The sequence below is a fragment of the Capra hircus genome, chromosome 1 (assembly GCF_001704415.2).
Source record: "Capra hircus breed San Clemente chromosome 1, ASM170441v1, whole genome shotgun sequence".
Classification (NCBI taxonomy): domain Eukaryota; kingdom Metazoa; phylum Chordata; class Mammalia; order Artiodactyla; family Bovidae; genus Capra; species Capra hircus.
In genome coordinates, this window is record NC_030808.1 from 149,364,820 (window position 1) to 149,385,490 (window position 20,671).

At 45.5% G+C, this 20,671-nt stretch overlaps 1 protein-coding gene across 1 annotated transcript in view; it reads right to left on the reverse strand.

Annotated features, from left to right (window-relative positions):
• The window catches only part of DSCR3 (DSCR3 arrestin fold containing), a 34,096-nt gene extending 20,503 nt beyond the window's left edge, over positions 1-13,593 (reverse strand). The window contains exon 1 of the mRNA XM_005675700.3: positions 13,467-13,593. Coding sequence (XP_005675757.2) covers positions 13,467-13,523 — 57 coding nt within the window. The 5' untranslated portion in view covers positions 13,524-13,593. The remainder of the gene's footprint in view (positions 1-13,466) is intronic.

A 20,671-nucleotide genomic window follows, 5' to 3' on the forward strand; every position in this document is an offset into this window, starting at 1 on the left:
TAGGGAAATAAATAATGCAACTTAATAGGCAAAAAGCTAATTTCTCTAATATTTTAAGAAATAAAAAAACAAACCACCTTGGGCTTTCCTGGTGGCTCAGTGGCAAAGAAAGAAACCGCCAGCCAATGCAGGAGACACGGGTTCGATCCCTGGCCTGGGAAGATCCCACACGCTGCAAAAGAACGAAGCCCAAACGCCACAACTATTGAGCATGCGCTCTGGAGCCCAGGAGCTGATAGGACTGAGTTCACTCGCTGCAACCACTAAACCCGGAGCGCCCTAGAGGCCACGCCCCACCGGAGAAGCCACTGCAGTGAGAAGCCCAGGCGCCGCAACTAGAGGGCAGCCCGGGCGGCAAGGAAGGCCCAGCACAGCCGAAACTAATACACAGCATCATATAATACAAAATAAACTGCGCAACCTCCCAGAAAAGTATCCCATTCTAAATATTGTGACTACAGTTCATAAGAAACGCAAACTGCTCGTAAGCCCATGAAAAAATGCTCAATTGCAAAAGTAACATTTTGAGAAAAGATCATCAAAGCTATCCTAAGCACCATTTCCCCCCTATCAGATTAGCAAAGATAAAAAATGTGGCCATACTGTGGTGGGGAAGGGTACAACAGGGAGGGAGGAGCTGAGAATCCGCTAGACCAGCCACTAGGCAATACCGGAAACATTCTATAAACACCGGTCGCATCAATTCCACTTTCAGGAGCTTTCTTCAGATACATCTGCACACTGAAACGACTGAATTACTCACTGCAACTTGTAATAAAAAGAATGTAAACAACCTAAATTCCAACAACAGGAAAACAGTGGGTTGTGGTTTGTTTTTTTCCCCTTTAATATCTTGGGAGATCATTCCATTAGTACATGTATGTTCTTGTTTTGAAGGTTACATATTGCACCACAGGTTCAATTCCTAGGTTGCGAAGATCTCCTGGAGAAGGAAATGGCAACCCACTCCAGTATTCTCGCCTAGAGAATCCCATGGACAGGAGTCTGGTGGGCTACAGTCCGTGGGGTCACAAGGAGTCAGACATGACTGAGCGACTAAACCACCACCACACCACCACTTCCAAAAAGGCACTTTCTGCCTGCCAGACAACCTGTCTCTTTAAATTAAGAGATGGGTCATGGGTCATGGTTTTGGGGCTTCCCTTGTGGCTAAGCTCCAAATCACTGCAGATAGTGACTGCAGCCATGAAATGAAGACACTTGCTCCTTGGAAGAAAAGCTGTGACCAACCTAGACAACATATTAAAAAGCAGAGACATTACTTTGCCAACAAAGGTCCATCTAGTCAAAGCTATGGTTTCTCCAGTAGTCATGTGTGGATGTGAGAGCTGGACTGTGAAGAAAGCTGAGCGCCGAAGAATTGATGCTTTTGAAAAACTGTGGTGTTGGAGAAGACTCTTGAGAGTCCCTTGGCCTGCAAGGAGAGCCAACCAGTCCATACTAAAGGAGATCAGTCCTGAATATTCACTGGAAGGACTTTCATTGGAAGGACTGAGGCCGAAGCTGAAACTCCAATACTTTGGCCACCTGATGCAAAGAGCTGACTCATTGGAAAAGATCCTGATGCTGAGAAAGATTGAAGGCAGGAGAAGAGGATGACAGAGGATGAGATGCTTGGATGGCATCACCAACTTGATGGACATGAGTTTGAGCAAGTTCCTGGAGTTGGTGATGGACAGGGAAGCCTGGTGTGCTATAGTCCATGGGGTTGCAAAGAGTCAGACATGACTGAGTGACTGAACTGCGGCTAAGCTGGTAAAGAATCCACCTGTGATGTGGGAGACCTGGGTTCGATCCCTGGGTTGGGAAGATCCCTTGGAGTAGGGAAATGCTACCTAATTCAGTATTCTGGCCTGGAGAATTCCATGAGTCCATGTAGTCACAAGGAGTCGGACATGACTGAGAAACTTTCACTTTCATATTACACCACTGTGAAAAGGGGGTAGAAAAAGAACCTTTATATGTATTTACTTGATATGCCTAAAATATCTTTGACAGAAATCACTACACATCAAGAGGCTTTACTTGCCCCATAGAAGAGGACCTTGATGGACAGTGGAGGGCACAGACATTCCTTTTGGAACTCATGGAAACAGGTTTGATCTCTGGTTGACGAAGACCCCAGATGCACCAGAGAAACTAAGCCTGAGTGCCACAGCTACCTGAATCCCGCATCCTAGAGCCGGCCCTGGGCAACAACAGAAGCCACTGCAATGAGAAGCCTGTGCACCTCAATAAAGCGTGGTCCCCCTCACTGCAGCTAGAGAAAGCCCGCACACAGCAACACACACCCAGCACAGGCAAAAATAAATAAAGCAAAGCCCCTGTTCTCAGTTCAGTTGCTCAGTCGTGTCCCAATCTTTGTGACCCCATGGACCGCAGCACGCCAGGCCTCCCTGTCCATCACCAACTCCTAGAGTGTACTCAAACTCATGTCCATTGAGTCGGTGATGCCATCCAACCATCTCATCCTCTGTCATCCCCATCTCCTCCTGCCCTCAATCTTTCCTAGCATCAGGGTCTTTACAAATGAGTCAGTTCTTCACATCAGGTGGCCCAAGTATTGCAGTTTCAGCTTCAACATCAGTCCTTCCAATGAACACCCAGGACTGATCTCCTTCAGAATGGACTGGTTGGATCTCACTGCAGTCCAAGGGACTCTCAAGAGTCTTCTCCAACACCACAGTTCAAAAGCACCAATTCTTCGGTGCTCAGCTTTCTTCACAGTCCAACTCTCACATCCATACATGACTACTGGAAAAACCACAGCCTTGACTAGATGGACCTTTGTTGATAAAGAAATGTCTCTGCTTTTTTCAGGGGTCTTATATTTTAGTATTACATTCTGATGCTGTTGTAGTAAGGATGCTGTTGTAAGCAGGCTTCCTAGTTCAGTTCAGTTGCTCAGTAGGGTGTAAATACAGGTCTTAATACTTAGGAAAATAGGATGACAAAAATCACAGCTATTGTCTGATGAAGCCATCTCTGAAATTTCTAGTTGTGAAATTTTCTTGAAAATCTGGAAAAGAAACCTGAGTTCCTGAATAAAAGTTTAGAAGAACGGGGCAAAATGAGATTGCCAATACCAGTTAAAAAAAGGAAAAATCAGTTAAGTAAATACGAGGTCCTAAGCGCAGGAATATTAAAATCGAATCAATGGCGTGCACTGTGGTTTCAGGGGTCACATACCACATACTCGCAAAATTATGAGTTAATAGAGATGACTGGCTTTCAGCTGTCAATAGCATAAAAACTCAGAGAAACTTTACACCGTTGACAGTGTTTGAAACTACTCACCTAAGTGAATCTAAAGACTCCAGATTATACAACCCAAGAGGTTTAGGAGAACTCTGACTGCAGAGGCGTCTCAGAGATGGCCTGATTACAGGGCAAAGTAATGACTGTGGAATACAGGCAGCTGGCCAAAGGAAAGGCTCTGAGTAGCCAGCGCTCACTTAGGGAATGAACAGCAGCCACCAAACTGAACCGCAGTCGGAGGGAAACGCATGCATGAGTGAGGATAGTGCTGTCATCCAAACCCACGCGGCAGGCAGGCTCCAGGGCCAGCGGCGGAGGGGTGCGCCCACGGCCCAAGGGCTGTTGAGGGCAGGGGGGTGCCCGGTACCCAGGAGAGGAGGGGTCGCCCCCGCCCCCGCCCCGCGGCTCCTAGGACCACCTTGCATCCCATGGAGGAGGCTGAGAGCACAGAGCGTCAGTCCTGGGAACTGCACCTGGGGCGGTGAAGGGGGCGCAGAACACTCCTTCCCATCTGATAGTCCCTGATACTTGTTCTCAGCAAGTTAAAACAATTCTTTTAACGTATAAAAAAAAATTTCTTTTGAAATTTACAAAACAAAAAAACTTTTTTCATTTTAAGAAGGTTGGTTGTTCCCCTCTCCCCAACCCCTGATTATTGAAGGAAGGAATTTCTGTCCATTCACCCCTTACTTTTCCACTGATGGGATTTCTACTCCTTTCCAAAAGGGGATGTTTGCATTTTAGAGTTAACAGTCTTAAACGATCTCTTCTTGTGAAACCAAAGGCAGGCCAGGTTTTGGCAGATGTCCTGCCTGCTGTGGAACCGAGTATGACCCCATGAACGGTAGTCCATGAAGCTCCTCTGTCCATGGGATTCTCCAAGCAAGAATATTGGAGTGGCTGCCATTTTCTCCTCCAGGGGATCTTCTTGACCTGGGGATCGAACTCGAGTCTCCCGCATAGCAGGCATTCTTTACCATCTGAGCCACCTGTGTCCTTCATGTGGCTGCAGTCTGCCAGTGAAACCGTGAGCATGGGTAAGAACACCACCGCGGACAGGGTGGTGAGGATGAACAGAGCCCAGGCATCACTAGAAAGCACGGACACCAAGATCACCAAAAGAACCTGCCCGACAGCTGGGAGGATAGCTGGTGTGACCCTCCCAGTTCCTCAGGGGAGAGCCCTTTCTGAGCTCAGAAATCCCTTCTGAGCATCAGTCAGAGCAGATAAATCAGGTACAAGGTCCCGACAAGAGTTAAAGGCTACCGACAACCTCCTACTGCCCTTCCCTGGGTACATTTAAACACCTGGGAGAAGAGTGAGGTGGACTCTCCTGGCCCAAGAACCTCAAGCAAGCAGGATTCAAGAGGGAAACTGGTCAGTCCACAGTTAACCTTGGTAATCACGGATTGTGGGCTGAAAATCTGTATGGTGTAGGGGGTTACCTTTTTTTTTTTTTTTTTACTTTAATCCTCCAGTAAATAAAAGCAAAACATTTTAAGCCTGGCTGCACTGTACTGCATTAAAAAAGTGAATAGGGCCTACAGGTTTTGGCACGAAACAAAATAAAATGGGTTGATATGAAGAAACTTCAACCTCGTTGGCCTTGGCTGGTCATTACATCCTACAACTAGCACGTTTCAAACTGTGAACCAGTGGGCCCCTGCTGTGTGCCGATGCTTCAGCAGCCACTTTGGGAACTGAGGAAGCATCAGGGAGGGCAGGGTGGGAGGGTCACTTCAAATGCAAAAGCTCTGCTATTATCTGCTTATAAAAGGAACTATTTTAATGGATATTAGATTTATTAACCCCACTCCAGTGTTCTTGCCTGGAGAATCCCAGGGACGGAGGAGCCTGGTTGGCTGCCATCTATGGGGTCGCAGAGTTGGACGCAACTGAAGCAGCAGCAGCAGATTTATTAAAACTGATGTATTAGAAAGCTAATTTGATGAGATTTCATTTAATAAAAGTCTCATTGCTTAGAACTGGAAGGAGGGGGGTGGACTCTTTATCCTAAACAATGCTCATTTTCTTGAGCTGTTTATGAGGAAACATTCACTGTAGTTTGTGGGATGAAGGGTAAGATATAATTTCCATCACTTTGAGAAAAGCACCATTTCTCTGAGCCTGAATTTTCTCCAGCATATGAATGAAGAGTAGACTGTCTGTTCCATATAGACAAAAAAAAAAAAAAAGACAATATTTCTTAAAAATTTTTATTGAAATATAGTGATTTACAATGTTGTATTAGTTTCAGGTATAAAGTGATTCGGCTATACATATATATTCTTTTCTTACATTCTCTCCCATTATAGGTTATTACAAGTTAACTGAGTATAGTTACCTGCACTATAGAGTAGGCCTTTGGTAGTTATTAATATCTATTTTATATATATTTTCATCCCAAACTCCTAATTTATCCCTCTGCACAAACTTTAACAGCCATAAGTTTGTTTTCTGAGTCTGCTTTGTAAGTAAGTTCATTTGCATCATTTTTCCAGATTCCACACGTAAGTGGTATCACGTGATATTTGTCTCTGACTTCACTCAGATGATAGTTTTTAGGTCCATCCATGTTACTCTTATTTTTGGGGGGCTCCAAAATCACTGCAGAGGGTGACTGCAGCCATGAAATTAAAAGACACTTACTCCTTGGAAGAAAAGTTATGACCAACCTAGATAGCATATTCAAAAGCAGCAAGACATTACTTTGCCAACAAAGGTCGGTCTAGTCAAGGCTATGGTTTTTCCAGTTGTCATGTATGGATGTGAGAGCTGGCCTATAAAGAAAGCTGAGCACCAAAGAATTGATGCTTTGGAACTGTGGTGCTGGAGAAGACTCTTGAGAGTCCCTCAAGGAGATCAAACCTGTCAATCCTCAAGGAAATCAGTCCTGAATATTTTCTGGAAGGACTGATGCTGAAGCTGAAACTCCAATACTATGGCCCCCTGATTCGAAGAACCGACTCACTGGAAAAGATCCTGATGCTGGGAAAGATTGAAGGTGGGAGAAGGGGAAGACAGAGAATGAGACAGTTGGATGACATCACTAACTCAATGGACATGAGTTTGAGTGAACTCCGGGAGTTGGTGATGGACAGGGAGGCCTGGCGTGCTGCAGTCTATGGGGTTGCAAAGAGTCGGACATGACTGAGCAACTGAACTGAACTGATGTTATGCAAACGGCATTCTTTCACTGTTTTTTATGCCTCAGTAGTATTCCATAGTTACATATCTACCATCGCTGATGCACATTTAGGTGGCTTCCATGTCTTAGTTATTGAGAATAATGCAAACTACGGTTTTCTCTGGATATACGGTCAGGAGTGGGAACACTCGATCATAGAATCGCTCTGTCTTTAGTTTCTGAGGCCCCTCCATGCTGTTCTCCATCATGGCTGCACCAGTTTCCATTCCCACCCATGGTGTAGGAGGGCTCCCTTCTCTCCACATCTCCAGGTGTGCTACTTGTAGACTTTTTGAGGATGGCCATTCCAATCGGTGTGAGATGGAATCTCATTGTAGTTCTGATTCACATTTTTCTAATAATTAGCAATGCTGACCATCTTTTCACGTGCTTTTTTACCCTCTGTATGTCTTCTTTGGAGAAATGTCTATTTAGATCTTCTGCCCATTCTCTGGTTGGATTGTTTTTTGATATTGAGCTCTATGAGACTTTTGTATATTTTGGAGATGAATCTCTTGTTATTCACATCATTTGCAAATATTTTCTCCCATTCTGTAGGTTTTTTTTTTTTTTTTTGTAAATGGTTTTCTTTGCTGTGCAAAAGCTTATAAGTTTAATTAGGTCCCATTTGTTTATTTTTGTTTTTATTTCCATTACTCTAGGAGATAAATCCAAAAAGATATTGTAGAGATTTATGTCAAGAAGTGTTCTGCCTCTGTTTTCCTCTAGGAGTTCTATAGTATCCAGTCTAACATTGAGGTATTTAATCCATTTCGAGTTTATTTTTGTGTATCACATTAGAGAACGTTCTAATTTCATTCTTTTACATGTAGCAGTCCAGTTTTCCCAGCACCACTTATCAAAGAGACTGTGTTTTCTACACTGAATATTCTTGCCTTCTTTGTCATAGATTAATTAACCATATGTGCATGGGTTTATTTCTGGGCGTTCTATCCTGTCCATTCATTTGTATTTCTGTTTTTGGGCCAGTACCACACTGTTCCGGAGCTTTGTAATATAATCTGAAGTTAGGGAACTTGATCAGTAATCCTTGGGCCAGGACAGAATTTGCTGCAACAAACACCAAACGGGCCACTAATGAACACTTTCACCGTGTCCCAGGGTTAAACAGCCTTGGGTAACTGAAAATACTTCTCATGCATCATGTAAGTGTTGGGATATGATTGAGAAGACAAGCCTTTTTGGGAGTATTAGATAATTAGTGAGAAAAAAGACTCACTTAAGGTTTGGATAACTGCGTTCCTTAAAAGGTTCACACCTCCCACAAAATTATCCTGAGATTCCTCCTAGGTCAAAGTCCTAACCCAAGGATCTGCACCAGCATTCACTAAAACTGACCATTAATGTATCAAGAATCCAGCAGAATACTGAGGCTTTTTCCACAACATCCTAGCTTTGCAATTTTTCTTCAAAATTATGAACTGGCATACTAAGGATTTTTCCCCTTTAATCGTTTTCTTAAAAAACAAGAAATTACATGAAAGCCAGTAGGACACAATGCAAACCTTGATGTTCTTCTAGTAACAGTAATCAGCCCACTGTGCACAAATTCCTCATCACCGCAGCCTGGCTACGCTGGGCAGTAAACCTCCCACTGATGTTTTTCACAACCATAATATTGAACAGTGTCATTTTCATGAGTATGTGGGCCAGGATTTCAGAATGTAAGACTTCCGAATTTATAAAAACAAACGAACCATATTTACATTACAAAAATATTTACTGCAGGGTTCTTTGAACCAATAAGCTCCTCTAGTACACTGAAAATACAGTGTAATGTACAATGCATTTGAGTCAAACCTTTGGTTCAAGAACACACCTACCTCACTGAGCAAAGAAGCACACGGGGATGCCAGAGTCACAGCCAGTTTGCAGTGGGGACTCATCCAGCAGTCACTGCCGCATCTGATGAGCACGCGCCACGCCATGTGTGAGGTGCACGAAGGAGATGTACATCAGCGACTCTGAAGTCATGGCAAAGCTTGGCGCTACCACCACCTAGCATTTGACCCCTCCCTCACAGCTCAGCTGGTAAAGAATCCGCCTGCAAAGCAGGAGGGCTGGGTTCAGTTCCTGGGTTGGGAAGATCCCCTGGAGAAGCAAAAGGCTACCTACTTCAGTATCCTGGTCTGGAGAATTCAATGGACTGTATAGTCTATGAGGTTGCAAAGAGTCGGACACGACTGAGCAACTTTCACTTCACTTGGGTCTGAAGCTATAGTAAATATCTTCAAACATTATCTCATTTAATTCTCACAACAAAAGTCTCTGAGTAGGCTCAGACTCATCCTCCAGATGAGAATTAAGACCTGGAGAAGTTGCACTTAGGAAGAAAAAGCCTTCTTTTTTTAAAAGGGCTACAATTTAGAAAGCCGAACAGCCGATTTATGAAGTTAAAATACGAAAACGAACAAACAAACAATAAACGTGAGAAGAAGGGAATAAACCCAAGGAAAAGAAAAATATTCCGGAGAGACAAGGTAGCAAAGTCTCTTTAAAAAGTCACTGACAAATGAGATGAGGGTGAGCAGCTGTAAAAGGTGGGGAAATAAGAATAAGAGAAGCCAGTTTGTGGACTTGGATGGCTTTGCCAGTGTCTCCCAGATCCTGCTCTCTTTGCTTCTATTGTCTGTTTCTTCTGCTAGAAACAGATAGGGCTGAGGGGGTGGGGGGGCGGAGGGAGACCCTGGCCCAGCACTCAGCTTTCAACACCAGGTTGGAGCCTCGCCATCTCAATGAAGCTCCAGAAGGGCCCTGCCCCCACCCCCCCTCAAACAACTACACCTCCCTCTGCGCTCCCTTACATAGAGACGCACCCCTGGAGCACAAGTGAGGGTATGTTTACTTCTATCAGGAGATCCACAGACACGGGTTGAATAAATCTGCTTTAACAGTCTAAAAAGAATGAACTGATGATGATGTGATGATATGGAAAGGCGTGCACATCCAGGCAACACGGTTCAGCAAAAAGATTTAAGTTTTGCATCTGCGTGCGAGTCTGCGTACACGGGCCACTACTGCTCACAGAAATTGTCTGGCACAAGAACACAAACAGAGTCAACCGATCCCTCCAAGGACAGAAAAAGGGTCGGAAAGAGGAGGAACCCGACTTTTCACTTCCCAGCCTTTTGTAAAATCCTGTGTTTATATATTTTTTTTAAAAGTGATTCAATTGTGATTTGGGGGGGGGGGGGGACAAGCACTACCATCTTGAATGAGCACCCTTTTCGAGGAAAACCACCTAAAAGACAATTTTAAAACCCCAGTATAACTTAGCCTCTCGGTGTCCACAGAACCAAAACCGTTCTCACATGCTTCCATAATAACTAAGAGCCTGAAAAGCACATAAACAGACTCAGGAGCCCACGTTCTGAGGAATTTCACAGCATCTCTTGGTTTTTGACGTCTGGTATCAGTAATGCATACATCATCTATAGGAAGGACTGATCCTAAAGCTGAAACTCCAGTACTTTGGCCACCTGATACAAAGAACTGACTCCTGGGAAAAGACCCTGATGCCAAGACTGAAGGCGAGAGGAGAAGGGGACGACAGAGGAAGAGATGGCTGGATGGCATCACCGATGCCATGGACATGAGTCTGAGTGAACTCCGGGAGCCGGTGATGGACAGGGAGGCCTGGCGTGCTGCAGCCCATGGGGTCGAAGAGAGTCGGACACGACTGAGCGACTGAACGGAACTTTTACTACTTCTACCATACTTTGAAACAGAAAACATCCCAGCTGCTGTAACATCTCGGAATAAAATGTGTCATCTTTTGAAGGAAAATAATAAGCACTAAAACTAAATGTACATATTGCCTGTCCCTGCCTCCCCCCCTTTTTAAAATTCTTTTTTTTTTTACCTTTTGACTGCACTGTACAGCATGCGGGATCTCAGTTCCCTGACCAGGGATTGAATCTTTGACTCCTGCAGTGGAAGCACAACGTCTTAACAGCTGGACCACCAGGGAAGTCTTCCCAATCCTTACTTTTGGTATTTTCCAAGATACAGAAAAGTTAAGAAAATACAAAGTACCGAGAAAACTGAAACCCTCACACACTAACGGTAAGAACGTAAAACTATGCAGGTGCTTCAGAAAACTGTTTGGAAGGCCTTCAAATACCTAATATAAAGTTAGCGTTGTTGAGTCACTAAGTCACGCCCAACCCTTTGGGACCCCTTTGGGACCAGGCTCCCCTGTCCATGAGATTTTCCAGGCAAGAAGTCTGGAGTGGGTTGTCATTTCCTTCTCCAGGGATCTTCCTGACCCAGGGACTGAACCCACATCTCTTGCACTGATGGGTGGGTCCTTTACCACTGAGCCAAAGTTAGCATTCAGTTCAGTTCATTTCAGCCGCTCAGTCGTGTCCAACTCTTTGCAACCCCATGAATGGTAGCACGCCAGGCCTCCCTGTCCATGACCAACTCCCGGAGTTCACTCAGACTCACGTCCATCGAGTCAGTGACGCCATCCAGCCATCTCATCCTCTGTCATCCCCTTCTCCTCCTGCCCCCAATCCCTCCCAGCATCAGTCTTTTCCAATGACTCAACTCTTCACATGAGGTGGCCAAAGTACTGGAGTTTCAGCTTCAGCATCATTCCCTCCAAAGAACACCCAGGGCTGATCTCCTTCAGAATGGACTGGTTGGATCTCCTTGCAGTCCAAGGGACTCTCAAGAGTCTTCTCCAACACCACAGTTCAAAAGCATCAATTCTTCAGCATTCAGCCTTCTTCACAGTCCAACTCTCATATCCATACATGACTAATGGAAAAACCATAGCCTTGACTAGATGGACCTTTGTTGGCAAAGTAATGTCTCTGCTTTTGAATATGCTATCTAGGTTGGTCATAACTTTTCTTCCAAGGAGTAAGTATCTTTTAATTTCATGGCTGCAGTCACTATCTGCAGTGATTCTGGAGCCCAAAAAAATAAAGTCTGACACTGTTTAGCCTATTACCCAGCAAATCCACTCCAAGGTATATATCCAAGAGAAATGGAACATATGTTCACACAAAAACCTGTATTAGATTAATGCTGTTCAAAGTAGCATTAATCATCATAGTCAAAAAGTGAGAACCACCCAAATGTCCATCAACAGATGAATGGATAAATAAAATGTGATGTATCCACACAACAGAATACCACTGAGCCATGGAAACAAATGAGGAACCGGTATCGGCTACAGCAGCATAATGTGTTCAGAGTTCACGCAGAAGGGAAAGCAGTCAGTCACCGAAGACCACAGACCGTATAATCCTATATACACGACCATGTCCTAATCAGGCAAATCCACTGAGACAGAAAACAGGTCTGTGATTGCCTGGGTCTAAGAGGGAGAGGGAATGAGGAATGAAGGATTCTGGGTGCAGGGTTTCTTCTGGGGAGGGGGTGATAAAAATGTTCTAAGATTAGATGGGTGTGATGGTTGCACAACTCTTGAGTATATTAAAACCACTGAATTATACACTTGAAAAGAGTAAATTTTATGGTATTAGATCACAATAAAGCTTTTTGAAGACATCAAATTAGACCCATAAGGCTTTCAAGCAGAGTCAGCAACTGTCAGTATGTTGGCACTGTTGCTTTCTTTCTCCCCACATGCACACACACACACGCCCATTTATGACCAGGTCATTTAAAATTTAGTTATTACACGTCACTCCTAAATACTTCAGCATGTAGAGGAGTCGCCCACATAACCAAAATATGAACATCAGACTGGGGGAATTTAAAGCTCTTATTTAACATATAGCCCATATTCAAATTTATCAAAAATTATGTATATTTGGTTGTTAGATCCCTGTCATCTCTTGAATCTTAAAAAATAAAAATGTCCTGTCCTTTTAATGACACTGACATATCTGAAGAATCCAGGCCAATAAATGCACAGAATGTTTCTCAATTGTGAATATGCCTGTTTCCCTATGAACTAAGAAAAATTAGGCATTTTCGGCAGGATCACCACATAGCTGAGTCGTATCTTCCTTCAGTGCTCCCTACCAAAATCCTCTTTTATTGTGCCAGAACGTGTCAACTGTGGTGGTAAGGTGGTATCACCGCAGGTCTTGGTTAGGACAGGGACTGTCCGATTCCTGCACTATAAACGTAGCTTTTTCCCTCTGTAATTAATAATCTGGAGATAATCTAATTGTCTTGCATCTGTGTAAACATTTAGTTTCCTCAATGGTCTTGCCCCCAAAGGCTTTAAGCATCCCTTCTGAGCCCTCGCTGCATTCACGTGACCAACCACTCCTTTCAATTTTATTCCACATACTCATAGAGTTGGCTGCGATTTCAACCCGGCTGCACAGGGGCCAGAATCACAGGGGTCTCTAGGTATGAAACCCCGGTCAGCGTATATTCCCAGGGCAATGGATTCTGATTTAGTTACAGTAAGGGTTGAGATTGCCCGAGTTAGAGGGAGAAAAACCTTGCATTCTCCTTTGGCAAATAAGGAAACTGGCACCCGAGGAGATTAAGAGGCTATGGCACAAAACTTGTTTATGGCATCGTTAAGGTTTTTTAATTTGCATTTTAACATGCAATTCCTTCAGTCCCCAAAACCAGAGAGACGAGTAACTTTTGTACCGCCTACAGAGTGTATTTCTACTTCCAAGGTTACATCTGTCTTTCTGGCCCTAGACCTTTGAATTCCTCTTACAAGCGAGAAACGGAGCGTCTGGTGGTTGAGCTCCTCGGACCGCAGTGCTAAGTCACAGTTCAAGCCCCCGGCCAGGCTGGATGTCCAAGGGGCCAGGCGCCCTGCACGCCCCTCAACAGCGGCGGCAACCCCGGCGGACGCCGCTGCAGAGCAGCCAGCCGCGCAGGCGAGACGCACCTGGCGGGGGACGCACCTAGCGGAGGATGCACCTGGCTGCTCCCACCTGACCCGGACGCACCCGCCCAGGAAAACTCCAAAGTGTGCCAGACCCGAGGAGACGACAGAACCTGTAGGCCCGCCCACTCCCCCACTTACCCCAGCGTGATAAACCTTGTTCGCTCTTTTAATCTTAATGTCCAGGGTGGTCCCCATCGTGAATACTCCGCCTCGCACACCACTTCCTGCCGCGCGTGACCGAAAGGCGGGGAGGGCTCGCCCCGCCCCTCCGCCCGGGGCCCCGCCCCCTTCTCCCCGCCCGCAGCTGCGTCACGTGACCCCGCTCCCGCGGCCAGCGCGACACCCCCCCTACCCCCACTCTTCTTCCTTCCGGCGCAGGGGCGGGCCTTAGCATGGGTCGAGGACTGTCACTCTCGGCCCGGCCTCCCCCGGGCGTGAGGGGCGGGATCGAGGAAACCCCACCCCTTCCGCAAAGACCAGTCTTGACGCCGGAAATGCCTCTTGTTCTCGCCCGTTGACCGGGGGGAGGGGGTAAACTCGGCTCTCCCGGCGTGCCCCGCGCGGGGAGGGGGCGGGGCCAGGGACGCGCCGAGGGCGCAGCCCGTGCCCGCCCGCTGAGGCTCCCGTCAGGCTGTGCGGCGCGAAGCGGCGCTAGGCTATTGCGTTGCCTTCAAGGAGGTGATAAGGGAGACTGCCTTCTCTTCTAATCCCTTCCTCTAGTTGCCTCTAGTCCTCCCACCCTCCCGCTTTCTTCCGGCGGCGCTGAGGCCATAGGCCTTGTGTCCGTCCTCGGCGAGGCGGTCCTCCCTGCCCTTTCCACAGCCCCGCGCTCCCGACCTGCAAAGCGGTGATTGGCGGGTTTCCCCGACACCCCCGCCGGCGGGCACCAAGGTCTCGAGGGAGCGCGGGCGGCCTGGCCCCGCCCCGCCGGGCCGCGGGGGCTTGTGGGTACTCCCACCCGCGCGCGCCTTGGGACGAGGCGTTGAATATTCATATTCGTGCGCAGAGTGTGAAGAGGCGCGGCTCGCAGGCCCCGCGTCTCGGCGGTGCGTGGAAATGTATAACCTCGTAACTGAGCGGGTCCTACCTAGTCTTTTTATTCTCAGCAAGAACCCACTCACTTGGATACAAGAAACGTATGGCTTTCCGGAAGGACTGCCTCCAGGCAGAGCCTCCGACTACGCTTCAGTTCAGTTCAGTTCAGTTCCTTGTCAAGGCTTTAAACAGGGGACTTTCCAATAAGAGAGGCATATTTATAATTGTTTTGGTCCCTGACTTAATACAGCGAAGAAGTGCTTTTTGATTTTTAAGGTTCTTCGATTCCGATTTTCTTTTTTTCTTAAAGGGCGTCGCTTTTAGGATTATGTGAGAGTTTTTCTTCAAAACGGTTTCCTGACTCACTCTCACGAGTACTTCTCTCATGAGAATGTAAGGTGTTTTCTAGGACAACCGTGATGGTGCTGTAGCTACAGTTGCTTTTGAAGGTTGATAACAGGTATTTCCCAATATTCAGATCTCAAGTTTTCAGCTCCTCTCTGCGCCCCCCCGCCGCCCCCCGGGCTTCCGTTGCGGTCTAGAGTAACTTCCCTGGCAGCTCAAACTCAGCAATTCTAAAAACAATTCATTAGGGACTTAACTAATCACTGCCTAGTCTATTTGCAGTTCAAGAAGTGGGTCCTTCTACGCCAGTCTCACCCATCATTTCCAAATGGTAAAGTGTTAATCCCAGTAGACAGTACAGGAAAACAAACGAAGGGATGCACATTCCAGACTTGTTTGCTTCAGCAAACCTGCTTTACCGCCACTCAACATTTCTGGTTCATAGATGACAAGTGTACTGTATTTCACTTATCTGTGTTGGTTGAACACAATCGTCACCGAATACCACGGCTCTGCAAAGTGCTCTGCTGCTGCTACTGCGAAGTTGCTTCAGTCGTGTCCGACTCTGTGCGACCCCATAGACGGCAGCCCACCAGGCTCCCCAGTCCCTGGGATTCTCCAGGCAAGAACACTGGAGTGGGTTGCCTTTTCCTTTTCCAATGCATGAAAGTGAAAGTGAAGTCGCTCAGTCATGTCTGACTCTTAGCGACCCCATGGACTGCAGCCTTCCAGGCTCCCCCGACCATGGGATTTTCCAGGTAGGAGTACTGGAGTGGGATGCCAAAAAGTGCTCTAGTTCCAGCAGTTATCAGTATAACCAGTTTGTTAAACTGCTCTCGGTGTGATGGCTTCCGAAAAGAACAGTCGATTTTTTTTTTTTCCCCTCCAGTCTCTGCTCTTTTGAATCTCTTCTATCCCTTAAACACTCCTTAGGTGACACCATGACCTAGTCGATTTCAGTTGCTAAACATTAGACCCTGTCAAAGTGTCAGTGTCCCGGCTTGAGTGGAACCCTAGATTGTGAGGGTATAAAGCTACAAGTCACGGTTCTGGCTCTCAGACGCTTACTTAGCATCTCCTCAAGGCCTGGCTTCTCTGTTGAGGCAGATGTCTAACTTTACACTGCTGGAGTTCTTTCTTAGTGGATCCCTGCTTCTCTGGATAACTGGCCCTTGTTGAAACTTCTTTCATGGGACACATATGAGAAGGCCTGACGGGCCTTGTCCTCTCTGTATGATTTCATGGAAGATCTACTTCCAGCTTGATCTTTACCATCACCCCACTGCCAGCTCCCAGCAGGATACGAGTCTTCTGGGTGAGGGTCCCCAAAGACAGCCAGAGACCATTTATCTGCCCCTGAGTCCCCCTGACTCTTGAGAAACACACATCCTTGCCACACGGAAGGACCAGACTGGAAGCTGCCCCGTGGTCTCTAGTTTCTACCCTGCCATCTCCCTTCAATCATCTCCCTGCCTTTTGAAATACAGACAAATTAATCAGCAAGAATGCTGCCTAGACAGGTTTGCAAGTAGGGAGTGGAACACCCGCCTCTCCTGCCAGTAGCCCCTACTGGTCTCAAGGAGAGGTTATCTTAGAGCCTCCCCTACTACATCACTTCCCACCAGAGACTCTGTGCTGCACAAGGCCAGCCACCTCCTTTGATTCCTTCTCCTGCCTTCTATATAAACTGCCGAGAGGACTGAGAAAGTATTTCATGGAAGCCAGGCCAGATCTGAAGCTTTTATTAATCCTTGGGGAACATGTCTGTGTCTGATTGTGGCATCTTTTGTTAGAAGATGGGGTAAGGTGTTGTTTTTAGTGACCTTAGTGCCTCTCTGGGGCTAGAGGAGAGGGCTCACTGAACGTCTTTTAGTGGACACTGTGATGCTCTGTTCAGACCCTTTCAGAACTGAAGGACATGTTCCCTGACTTAGAGTATTGCCCTCAGCATCTCTCATTTAAGTCGCTCTTCAAAACTTACTGTTATTTGAAGAAAACCGCTTTCCCCAAAGTCGTGGTCCCATATGTAACGACTAGTCAATTTAGGGTATAACAACCTCTTTCCCTCACCCTAGTTTGGGACAGTTCCAGCTCCAAAGCTACCTGTATTAATATCTATTGTACATAACAAATTACCCCAACAGTTAGTAGTTTAAAGTGGGTCATGAACTTAGGAGCAGCTTCATTGGGTTGTTCTGGCTCAAGGTCTCAGGTAGTAGAAGTCGTGATGTCAGGGCCACAGTCACCTAAAGACTTGACTAAGGCTGGAAGATCCAAGATGGCTCCCTCACATGGCTGTGGGCTGGAGACCTCCTCAGGTAGGACTCTCCATAGGCGGCTAGGAAGCCCACAGAGCTAACTTATCCCAGAATAGGTGATCCCACTGGGAGAGCAAGCAGGGAGCTAGAGTGGCTTGTGTGGGCTGACCTCTCATTCACATTTCTTCTGTCCACTAGATGAGAGTCCCTAAATCCAGCCCATACTAGAAGGAAGAGGAATTGGGTTCTACCTTTGACTCTGTGTGACCCCATGGACTGTAGCCCACCAGGCTCCTCTGTCCCTGGGATCCTCCAGGCAAGAATGCTGGAGTGAGTTGCCATGCCCTCCTCCAGGAGATCTTCCCCACCCAGGGATTGAACCTGTGGCTCCTGCATCGGCAGGTGGATTCTTTAGCACTGTGCCACCTGAAAAGCTTTTTTAATAAAAAAGTATATATATACCACAAAAATATTTAGGGATATAGGAACTTTCCTGGTGGTAGAGTGGTTAAGACTATTGGGTTGTTTGCTTTTTCAATAGCTGTATGAGCTGTTTGTATATTTTAGAGATTAATCCCTTGTCAGTTGTTTCATTTGCAAGTATTTTCTCCCATCCTGAGAGTTGTCTTTTCATTTTGTTTATGGTTTCCTTTGCTGTGCAAAAGATTTTTAAGTTTAATTAGGTCTCATTTGTTCATTTTTTGTTTTTATTTTCATTACTCTTAGAAGGTGGATCGAAAAAGATCTTGCTGGAATTTATGTCAGAGTGTCCTGCCCATGTTTTCCTCCGTAAGTTTTGTAGTATCCAGCCATACATTTAGGTCTTTAATCCATTTTGAGTTTCTTTTTATGTATCAGTTCAGTTCAGTTCAGTCGCTCAGTCGTGTCTGACTCTTTGCGACCCCGTGAATCACAGCACGCCAGACCTCCCTGTCCATCACCATCTCCCAGAGTTCACTCAAACTCACGTCCATGGAGTCCTTGATGCCATCCAGCCATTTCATCCTCTGTTGTCCCCTTCTTCTCCTGCCCCCAATACCTCCCAGCATCAGAGTCTTTTCCAATGACTCAACTCTTCGCATGAGGTGGCCAAAGTCCTGGAGTTTCAGCTTCAGCATCATTCCCTCCAAAGAAATCCCAGGGCTGATCTCCTTCAGAATGGACTGGTTGGATCTCCTTGCAGTCCAAGGACTCTCAATAGTCTTCTCCAACACCACAGTTCAAAAGCATCAATTCTTCGGCACTCAGCCTTCTTCACAGTCCAACTCTCACATCCATACATGACCACTGGAAAAACCATAGCCTTGACTAGATGGACCTTTATTGGCAAAGTAATGTCTCCGCCTTTCAATATGCTATCTAGGTTGGTCATAACTTTTCTTCCAAGGAGTAAGCGTCTTTTAATTTCATGACTGCAGTTACCATCTGAAGTGATTTTGGAGCCCCCTAAAATAAACCCTGCCACTGTTTCCTGTTTCCCCATCTATTTCCCATGAAGTGATGGGACCAGATGCCATGATTTTTGTTTTCTGAATGTTGAGCTTTAAGCCAACTTTTTCACTCTCCTCTTTCACTTTCATCAAGAGGCTTTTTAGTTCCTCTTCACTTTCTGCCATAAGGGTGGTGTCATCTGCATATCTGAGGTTATTGATATTTCTCCCAGCAATCTTGATTCCAGTTTATGCTTCTTCCAGCCCAGCGTTTCTCATGATGTATTCTGCATAGAAGTTAAATAAGCAGGGTGACCATATAGAGCCTTGACGTATTCCTTTTCCTATTTGGAACCAGTCTGTTGTTCCATGACCGGTTCTAACTGTTGCTCCTGAGCTGCATATAGGTTTCTCAAGAGGCAGGTCAGGTGGTCTGGTATTCCCATCTCTTGAAGAATTTTCCACAGTTTATTGTGATCCACACAGTCAAAGGCTTTGGCATAGTCAATAAAGCAGAAATAGATGTTTTTCTGGAACTCTCTTGCTTTTTCGATGATCCAGCGGATGTTGGCAATTTGATCTCTGGTTCCTCTGCCTTTTCTAAAACCAGCTTGAACATCAGGGAGTTCACGGTTCACGTTTTGCTGAAGCCTGGCTTGGAGAATTTTGAGCATTACTTTACTAGCATGTGAGATGAGTGCAATTGTGCGGTAGTTTTTATGTATAGTGTCTTCTAATTTCACTCCTTAAAAACAAAAACACTTAAACATTTTAAATTTGTTTTACTTCGGCTGTGCTGAGTCTTCGTAGCTGTGCGGGCTTTTCTCCGGTTGTGACAGCGGGGTCTAGTCTCTTGTGGTGTGCGATGAGGTGCTTCCCGTTGCGGCGGCTTCTCGTTGTGGAGCACAGGCTCCGGCGTGCTCAGGCTCAGTCGTTGCGGCTCCCAGACTCTACAGCACGCGCTCAGCGGTTGTGGTGCATGGATTTAGTTGCTCTGTGGCATGTGGGATCTTCCCAGACCAGGGATGGAACCCGAGTCTCCTGCATTGGCAGACAGATTCTTTACCACTGAGCCACCAGGGAAGCCCCTAATTTCACTGTTTTACGTGTAGCTGTCCAGTTTTCCCAGCAGCGCTTATTGAAGAGACTTTTTTCCGTTGTGTGTTCTTGTTTTCTGTGTCATAGATTAGATGTGTGGGTTTATCTCTGGATTTTCTTTCCTGTTCCAGTGATCTGTGTTTCTGTTTTTGTGGGTACAGGGTCTCTCTCATCCCAGGTAGAATACTTCAGCAGGAAGGTGAGAGGGAGATGAGAATGTGAAGGGAGAAGGTAAGACACTGTCAGCTGAGTTCCAACTGAATAGTGAGACTGATTTTTTTCCATCCTCAGTAGAAATGATTGCTAGAGAGCGAAACTGGGTTAATTTATAGAGAAATGAAAGCTATCACTTTTCTGGCCATTTATATGTTGTGCCTGTAAATTTTCAAACAGCTACATATTCAAAAATCAATAGGCATTTCTACTTAACACCAATAACCAGTTAGAAAGTAAAATGAAAATAGGGATTATATTTTCAATAGCAATAAGAATCTAAAATACTTGAAATGTAATATACACTTGAGTTGCATGAATGAAGCTACGAGGCTGAATTAAGATGTATGTATTTTGAAAAATGGAGAGATGTATAATATTTCTGAATAGGAAATCTAAATACTTTAAAATGTCCAGTCTTCACCCGTGGTGGATTCATATCAATGTATGGCAAAACCAATACAGTATTATAAAGTAAAATAAAGTAAAAATAAAAATTAAAAAAAAAAAGTAAAAAAAAAATGTCCAGTCTTATGAAAACTAAATTTTAGGTTTAATTCGTTCCCCTCAATACACTTTTTAATGAGGAAATTTAATGAACCTATGTTAAAATTCTTCTGAAAAAATAATGAATACTAAAAAATGATTTGTCTTTTTTAAAAAGTTAATTATAGGCAGACTTCCCTATCGATCCAGTGGTTAAGACTCTGCCCTTCCAATGCAGGAGGCTCAGGTATGATCCCTGGTCGGGGAACTAAGATCCCACATGCCACATGGCAATTACTTTAAAAAATAAAAATAAATAAATAGAGCCAAGATATTTTAAAAGTTAATTGTAGGGAAAAGAGCCCTACTTAACACAAAATATAATAAAGCTATGAGAGTTAAAACCACATCTTTCTGTCATAAGATCTATTGGATGGGATAGCTCAGAATGGATCTAATATATTAGTATATAATGCTA